Source organism: Barbus barbus, assembly GCF_936440315.1.
Source record: "Barbus barbus genome assembly, chromosome: 33".
NCBI classification, from domain to species: Eukaryota; Metazoa; Chordata; class Actinopteri; order Cypriniformes; family Cyprinidae; genus Barbus; species Barbus barbus.
Genome location: NC_136761.1, coordinates 29,045,436 through 29,054,899, shown reverse-complemented (window position 1 = coordinate 29,054,899; position 9,464 = coordinate 29,045,436). Strand labels below are relative to the sequence as shown.

At 41.5% G+C, this 9,464-nt stretch overlaps 1 protein-coding gene across 1 annotated transcript; it reads left to right on the top strand.

Moving 5' to 3' along the window:
* Positions 1–5,821: 5,821 nt before the first annotated feature.
* On the top strand, positions 5,822–6,982 carry LOC306853344 (D(1) dopamine receptor-like; the record flags this gene model as incomplete). The annotated part of the gene is made up of 1 exon (XM_079390654.1): positions 5,822–6,982. The coding sequence occupies one exon, from the start codon at positions 5,822–5,824 to the stop codon at positions 6,980–6,982; it is 1,161 nt and encodes a 386-aa protein (XP_079246780.1).
* Between the last annotated feature and the right edge of the window lie 2,482 nt (positions 6,983–9,464).

Genomic DNA, 9,464 nt, shown 5'->3' with positions numbered 1-9,464 from the left:
ATTGTGTTGTTTTGCAAATAGTGTTTTATGAAGACTGAGTCAAAGATTGAGAATTAGTGTCTGGTTTTGTAGATCTGGTGTCTGCTTCTGCTGTTTGAGTGACAGCTTTCAGAAACTGTGACGAGGACAGAGTTTGTGTGGAAGCAGCTGAAAAACACTAAAACAAATGTACAGTGACACACGAATAACATCACAGACCCCCTGAGACGGATCTCCAGTTATATTTCATCATGATCTGTATTCAGACATACATTTATAGCACATTATCTGTTGCATATATATGTTTTTTTGCATTCCTCTTGGTTCTCTCACGAACATGTTTCTGAAGGACGTGTTGTGAAGGGTTCCTCAGTCCTGAAGATTTCTGTGAGCTATGGTTCTCAAAGAAGGGCTTGAAACGCTCCGAGGCTGGAGAGAGATGAGGTTTTATCTGTGTGTTTATGGATTTAATGGGAATCTCAGCTGGGATTCTGACTCGAATCCATTATTCATGCTTCAGCGGGAGACGGATTGTTTGTTTGGGTCTGAAGTGCAGATGTTCACGTCTGGACAACATCAGCATCACAAACACACAGGACTCATGGAAAAGACTTTATTTAGGATATTATATTTCTGCGGCAGCGCTGCTGTGGAAACGCTTCTGGTGACTGTGATTATGGGATGTTCTCACGTCAGTTCAGGTGCTGTGATGGAGAAACGATGTGAAACGCTCCTTTCATTCACATGTAAATGTTTCTGTAGCTTCAGCAGATGTTTAGTATTAAACGACATTATCCTCAGCCTTTCTTCTCTCTCTTTTTTTTAATCTCCTCTCAATAATAATAATAATTTTTATTTGTAATGCGTCTTTCTTACACTCAAGGTGCTATAACAATATAAAACAGCAATAAAAGAAACAACCACTTCATAACAGCAATCCCACAAACACAATAACAACAGCAACTGCAAAATTATAACTTAAAAGCTTCACTAAAAAGATATGTTTTAAGAAATTTCTTAACCAAAAGATGAAGCATTTCTTATCGAAGGCGGTAGAGAATTCCACAACCTAGGAGCAATACAAGAGAATGACCTCCCACCCATCGTTTTAAGTTTACAACGAGGCTGATACAGAGTAAGAGCGCAAGCAGACCGGAGAGGCCGAGATGGTGTGGACACTGTAATCAAATTACATATATACTCTGGGGCCATTCCATGTACTGCTTTATAGGTTAAGATAAGAACTTTGAAATCAATACGTGACTGAACTGGAAGCCAATGTAGTTGAGAAAGCACTGGAGTGATATGACTACAGGACGGTGTATAAGTTAAAACACGAGCAGCTGAATTTTGCACATATTGCAGCCTCTTAATCAGATTTGCAGGTAACCCTTCAAAGAGGGAATTACAATAATCAAGCCTTGATGTTATAAAGGCATGAATAAGCCTTTCTGCATCATGCATAGAAAGAAACGGTCTTATACGTGCAATATTTCGAAGATGATAAAAAGCTATTTTAGTAACATTCTTAAAATGAGTGTTAAAAGTCAGCTGTGCATCAAAAATCACACCCAAATTCTGCGCCTGTACAGAAGGAATCTGGCAATCATCCACTAAAAGTTTAAAATTATTACATCTATTTACAGCAGTCGAAGTGCCAATCAATAGAACTTCAGTTTTTGAACAGTTTAACTGTAGGAAGTTCTGTTTCATCCAGACCTGTATTTCCAGTAAACAAGCAGATAAAGTTGAAAGTGCCGATGTGACATCAGGTTGAGTACTAATGTAAATCTGGGTATCATCTGCATAGCAATGATAACCCAGACCATACTTTTGAATAATCTGCCCAAGGGGCAACATATAAATGCTAAAAAGAGTAGGACCCAATACCGACCCCTGAGGGACACCCTGCCGCAATGGGACAGTCTGAGATCTGTTTGCACCAGAATCGATAAATTGAGTGCGTTCTGAAAGGTATGATTCAAACCATTTTAAAGCTACACCAGAAAGACCAATCCATTCATGTAATCTGTCCAGTAATATAGTGTGACAGATGGTATCGAATGCAGCACTGAGATCTAACAAAACCAAAATGCCACAAGCCCCAGAATCTGCTGCAACAAGGAGATCATTCATTACCCTCAAAAGGGCAGTCTCCGTACGATGTCCAGACCTAAACCCTGATTGAAAAGGTTCTAGTAGTCTGCTCACGAAGAAATTATTTTGTAGCTGACCAACCACCACACGCTCAAGAACCTTAGCAACAAATGGCATGTTTGAAATAGGCCTATAATTAGACATGTCGGCAGTATCACTCCCAGATTTTTTCAGTGCTGGGGGAACAATCCCTGAAACAAGTGAAGTGTTCACAATCGCTTTAATATGAGGAATAACAACTGGCAGACACTTCTTCAACATACTAGTAGGAAGTGGATCAAGTATAGAGGATGAAGAATTCATTGCTGAAACCAATTTAGAAATAAAATCAGAACTAACAGCAGTAAAACTTAACAACAGAGAAATAGGAGAATTACAGGGATGCAGATCTAATGGCTCTGATGGAACAGAGACAGATGCAATTGCATTTTCTCAATTTTACATGAGAAATATTTAAGAAAATCATTGCACTGCTCTGTAGTGAGGCAATTATCCCTATTGATTGGTTTAATTAGATTATTAATTGTATTAAACAGTACTCGTGGATTGGAAACCCCACTACTAATGATCATTGAATAATACTCTGTTTTTGCAATTTTCAAAGAATTATGATACTCAAACTGATGTTCATACAAAAGCTTGTGAACTGTTAGGCCAGATTTCCTATATTGTCGCTCCAGCTGCCTTAAGCTTACGAAGAGATTAAAACACTCTAATGTTTCCATAAAACAAACACTATTATTGCAATTTTGATTGTCCACATGGATATTAAAATCACCAGTCAAAACAATAGCTGAGCAAATTGCACTGACAAGTGTCAAAAGCTCAGTAAACTCAGAGAAAAACGCAGGGTTATGTACGTAGTACTATGAGATTCTGTCAGGCGAGTCTCAGTTACAAACACAAATACAATAAATAACCAATGTTTGATACATTTGTCAGAAAATAAGACTTAAAATAAGTAATTTTGGTTTCGAGGTGTCTTGATTAAAGGATGTTTAGATATTTGACAAAAATACAGAGGACAAAAAAATCATGTTTTGCAGTTCGTGTTCTGCTTTTTGTTTAAACTTTTACATTTATGCATTACAAAAGAGGTAAAGTAATTTGTCAAAGAGCCAAGAATATCTGTAATATATCAAGGCCGGTTTATTGTGTAACTAGAAGCACAGGAGTGCTGGTGATTATTCAGGAGATCTTCATGGCTTTCATCTCTGAGGCTGAAGCTGTGTAATGGAAAGATTTATTCAGACGGTGTGTCAGCGTGAAGACGCCGGTCCAGCGAGTTCTCCTGGAGCTCTTCATGTATAAATGCAGATGTGTTCATTATTCAGAGGTTAGGAAACCTACAGAAAACACCGCTGTGCTCCAGAAGATGCAGTCTAACAGGTTTTTACTGCCGTATTTCTGTCTTGTTTTCCAGTACAAATGCCTAAATATTCTTAAATCAAGACAGATTTACTCAAAAATCAAAATGACACGATACTAACTAATGATAAAAGTCATCCAAAAACCTTGAGTTTATGCTTAAAACAAGAAGAAAAATAAATCTGCCAACGGGGTCAGAAAAATCTAATTAATTCAAAGGGAAAACAGGATTATTTTGTTTTGTTTTAAGCAAACGCTTCATCTTTTTTTAATGGGAAAACAAGACTAAATATCGAGTGAAGTCACCGTTATAGAGCACTTTTTACAATGCAGATTGTGTCAAAGCAGCTTTACATTATTAAACAGAGAAATAGTGTCGTTCTCTTCCTTAAAAATCTGACGTAATTTTACTTCCCAAAAAGCACTAATTAGTTGTATGAATGTTTAGATAGTTGTACTGGAAACGAGAAAAGCTTCTGTAAGAGCAGCATGTTCTGCAGGTGTTTGAGTAACTGATCCTGGTGTAAAGTGCTTTCTGTCTGGACTGATGGACTGAGTGGATATCAGAAGTGTCTCTGTGAGATCAGTGAAGGGTTTGAGTCTGATGGAGGTCTCTGGATCCTCCAAACACAGATGTGCTCCTGATGAGGCCAGATGTCTGACAGCTCGAGGTGTTCTCCCACAATCCTCTGCGGCCGGAGCAGCTGTGGAGGGAAGCTTCTCTCGTGTGTTTGTGATGTTCAGCAGCACCTGAGGCTCTTCACTCTTTTTCCTGAGACTCTGATGTGATTGTTCTGATCCTCTGTTTACTGTAGGTGGCGCTACAGACCCATTTATCCTCTCATCCTGCTTTCATTGAGGGTTTCTGAGCCTGTGTGTGTGTGTGTGTGTGTGTGTGAGTGTGTGAATGAATCAATCTTCAAGGGAAATCCTGAACTGAGGAATCATTCTCACTCTTATTTGTGTCGTTTCAGATGTTTATTTTTGTGCGTGTCCTTAAAATAAATAAATAATTCTGTGCGTGCTGCAAATAATGATTGCAATCATAGCTCATCATTATCATTGTGAAGCTGTGTGTTGATGACATCTGCTCACTGACACATAAATATCTACATTTTCTTGTATCAGGATGCATTTACTTGACTAGTAAAAGGACTTAAGATATTTTGTTTACTTTTCTGAAAAAAATATTTCCAAATTTGGTTGTTTTTGCTTCAAAACAATTAAGAATATCTGCCAATGGGGTCAGAAAAATCATCTTAATTCTAAAGATAAACAAGATTATTTTTCTGACCCCATTGGCAGATAATTTTACATGTTTTGAAGCAAAAACTAACACAATTTTGAGTTTTTTTTTTCAGAAAACAAGACAAAAATACTAAGGGGGAAAATCCTTTTCTGCAGGGCATTTACAGCTGAGCGCGTTAACACTGGCGGGGCATGTTGTCACAGCGAAAGCCTGCTGTTTATTCATTTGATACATCTGTTAAGTTAAAAAAAGGTTACACTTTATTTTAAGGTGTTCTTCTTACAATGTAATGATACATTTAAGTACCGAGTAATATTAATTACTCAGTACTTAATTTACATTACTAATTAATAAGAGCTGATAAAATGTAAAAACTGTAACTTGAATGCAATTGAAGTCGCTTTGGATAAAAGCGTCTGCTGAATGCATAAATGTAAATGTAATTAATTAACTACATGTACTTACTATATGGTTAGGGTTTTGCTTAGGGTTACTTGCTTGTAATTATGCATAGTTTATTGTTATAATAATAGTAAGTACATGAAACGTGTAAAAAGGACACTTTTAAATAAAGATACCAAAAAAATAAAAGAAAGACCCATTAACAGTCTCTTTAATCTGATTGTGAATGACCTGCACATCTCGTCTGTCTGCGTTATATTTAATGGGTTACCAGATAATTTGAACAATTGAAATTTAAATTATGAAATACAAATCATGCAACTCTAATGTAATTATTCTAATCGAGTTGTACGATTAGAAGCGTGACAGTCATGTAAATATGAGGCAGGGTTCTTTTATTCATTCAGTGCATATCCAGACTCTCTCTCTCTCTCTCTCTCTCTCTCTCGCTCTGTGTGTCTCTCTGTCTCACTCAAAATAGCCATGCACAGTTCCCTCGCGCTCAGAGAGTTCAGACAGCCGCCGCGCGCAAACCCCGGATCGTCTGGAGTGCACCGGACTCGCTCGGTGTCGGATTCGCTCCTCGGTCATGTGGCGCGCCTCGGTACCGGAGCCGAAGCGAGCGCACGCAGCCGATGGCGCCCCGTGAGCGCGCCGGAACCCAGCATGCGCAACCGAACCGAGCCGCGGGAGACGCTGGCTCGCGCGTTGACCGGCAGCCTGCTGTGCGCGCTGATCCTCTGGACGCTGCTCGGGAACGCTCTGGTGTGCGCCGCCGTGCTGCGCTTCCGCCACCTGCGCGCCAAAGTCACGCACGTCTTCATCGCGTCGCTGGCCGTGTCGGACCTGCTGGTGGCCGTGCTCGTGATGCCGTGGAAGGCGGCGGCGGAGGTGGCCGGGTTCTGGCCGTTCGGCGCGTTCTGCGACGTCTGGGTAGCTTTTGACATCATGTGCTCCACCGCGTCCATCCTGAACCTGTGCGTCATCAGCGTGGACCGCTACTGGGCCATCAGCAGCCCGTTCCGCTACGAGCGCAAAATGACGCCGCGCGTCGCCTTCGTGATGATCGGCGCGGCGTGGACGCTGTCCGTGCTCATCTCGTTCATCCCGGTGCAGCTGGACTGGCACAAAGCCGACGCGGGCGCCGCGGAGCCCAACGCGTCCGACACGGACAGCTGCGACTCGAGCCTGAGCCGCGAGTACGCCATCTCCTCGTCCCTCATCAGCTTCTACATTCCCGTGGCCATCATGATCGTCACCTACACGCGGATCTACCGGATCGCGCAGGTCCAGATCCGGAGGATCGCGTCGCTGGAGCGCGCGGCGGAGCACGCTCAGAGTCGCCGGTCCGACCGGAGCCTCCACCGGAACCTCAAGACGTCGTTCCAGCGCGAGACCAAAGTCCTGAAGACGCTGTCCGTGATCATGGGCGTGTTCGTGTGCTGCTGGCTGCCGTTCTTCGTGCTCAACTGCGTGGTTCCGTTCTGCCGCCGCGAGCCGTGCGTCAGCGACACCACCTTCGACGTGTTCGTGTGGTTCGGCTGGAGCAACTCGTCGCTCAACCCCGTCATCTACGCCTTCAACGCCGAGTTCCGCAGGGGCTTCTCCAGCCTGCTGCGCTGCCGCGGCCGCTGCCCTACTCCGGTGGAGACGGCGAACGTCAGCAACGAGCTCGTGTCCTACAACCGGGACGCGGCGAGCGCGTGCGTCAACATCATCCCGAACGTGGTGGACCAGACGTTCGACCGGATCGCGCAGCTGTCGCGGGGAGGCTACGACGAAGACGACGACCTGGACGGCGCGTTCACGCCGAACGGCATCCGCTGAGCGCGAGCCTTAACGAAAAGTTGGCTGTTGGTCGCGCGCACTGTTGTTGTCACATGACCGCGCTGCCGTTTGATCCGGTGAGTCCCGTTATGGTTATAGGGTTGAGTTTTGTTTGAATTCCGATTCTTATCGATTCCCAGTGTTGATTCCAAAGTGGTTAAAAAATCAACTCAAATATTTAGATATCAAACCTATTTATTCTTGTCTCTTTTTGCAAAACATTGAATTGCTGCTGAATAGCTGAACTGATCAAGAGCTGCTTGTGTGTGGAATAGAGCGCCATTCTGGATACATTCAGACCTTTTCTTTTTAAATGAAGGTTATAGTTCTCTCTCAGTTCTGAAGAAAACAAGATAAGGCTAGTACAAATCTGATGGAATGATTCAATGATTCAGTCTTTCATTCAGTGTTTTTGAACAAATCTCTTGAATGAATGATTCAAAGACACACAGGGGTTGAAATGAAAAACACTGAAAGTACTTTTCCAGCAGAATAAAGATTCCTTCTGTCCACTTCACCGTGCTTTCATCCAGGAATATATTAAAACACATTATTCATAAACATTAGAATAAAAGACTCTTCAAGCGCTGTCTTTATATCACCTTTATTTCTAAAGCCATTCATACACCGACTGATTCTAGCAGATGAAGCAGGAAGATGACATACTAATGCTGTCAAACTCATCAGTTATGAAACTAATTTCACGTCATGCAGCTCTACAGAATAACTCAGTTCAGTTCACTAACAGTGTTTCTGCTGCCGAATCAATCAATCATGAAGCAAATCTGATTCAGATGGAACCCAGCTAACTCTCAGATCTTCTGGCATTGTTCTCTCAGTAGCATTAATACTTTAATAACTTTAATAACGTTCTCAAAAGGTTTGCACAAGAACATGGGTTCTTTCTGAAATGCTCCGGCTTGATGTTTATTCAATGTTTGAAATGTTACTTGTTGCAGAACATTCATAAAAGATACAGTGGAATATTCCCTTAATGTTTGTATAACCAGGAAAAACGTTGTCAAGACGTTGATAAAAAGGATGTTTTGAACGTTCAGAGAACATTCAGAAATAGTGTTTAATGGAAATGTTAGATAAAAGGTTCTTAGAACATATTTCTGTAGATAATAGAGTCATTCAGACCAAAGTCAAACCGATAATATTAAAGAATAATAAATGTGTTTTGAATCAGGAAAATAGCCTAAACAAAGGAATTATACTGTGAGCAATAAACTACATCTGAACTCAAAATAATCACAGATATGCATCAATACTTATTATTCATGGATAAAGTTGAGTGATTAATTTGACTTGATTTCCAGTCTGATTTCTACACGGCATGGTTTTCATATTCAGTGTTTCTGTCGTGTTTCCAGCACAAACATCTCAACATCCTTCAATCAAGATACATTTACTGGAGATATTGAGATAAACAGAGTACAGTGAAGGAGTTCTTGCTTTAAATCTGACAGTGGAGTCCGAAAAATAAACTCAAAGGAAAAATACGCTTATTTTCACATTCCATTTGCAGAAATTTGTTCTTGTTTTAAGCAAAAATGTTCTTAATTTTGATTGATTTTTCAAAAAACAAGACTTAATATCTTGAGTCATTTTCTCTCTCCAGTAAATGCATCTTGATTAAAAAGAGTTTGGATATTTGTACTGGAAAACAAGACAGAGATACTGAGTTAGAAAATCATTTTAGCAATGCATATAGATTCAAGATGATGCTCAGATCTGATGTATGGTCTAGAGTTGAGAATTTGATCTGGAGCTGGTAGTGCTGATATCTCTGAGCGTGCTGCTGGTTTATGATCGCAGGCGGTCATCTGACACACTGTGCGCTGGACCCAAATGCAGTCATCTTCCTCATCTTCCTCATCCTCCGTGACTCACAGCTGCGGGAGAGATTCTGCAGCAGCAAGCCTTACACCGAGTGCAATACTCCTCCATCTCTCCAGCTCAACTCTGTTCTAACGCACTTCTCACTCGCTTCATAGAGCTGTGACGTGTTGTGGATGTCGTGATGAAGGATGCTCTGATGATTCTGGAGCTCCAGCACTGTTTGATGGTGAATGTCTTCATTGTGCTTCATCACTGTTACGTTTATTGTTTACAAAAGCCAAGCCTGTAGATTGATCGTAATGAAACGCCTCCGGAGCTGTAGACTGTGAACAGAGACTCTGGGGATGTGTGTGTGTGTGTGTGTGTGTGGATGCTGTTCTTCCCTCACACACACACATGAATGTACACTAACAGTCATGTGCACATATGTTTTTTAATAAAATGACCATTAAATGAGCTATTTTGTGTGATGTACGGCTCTGAAGCTGGACAGTGCTTGCTCTGTCTGGTTATTGTTATGGTGGAAGTGGTTTCTGATCACTAAACAATACAGTCTGTCGGTCAGATGATCTGTTCCAGGTCTGCATTTAAAATGCAAAACACTCACGTTCTTCCTCGGTATTTCTGTCTTGTTTCC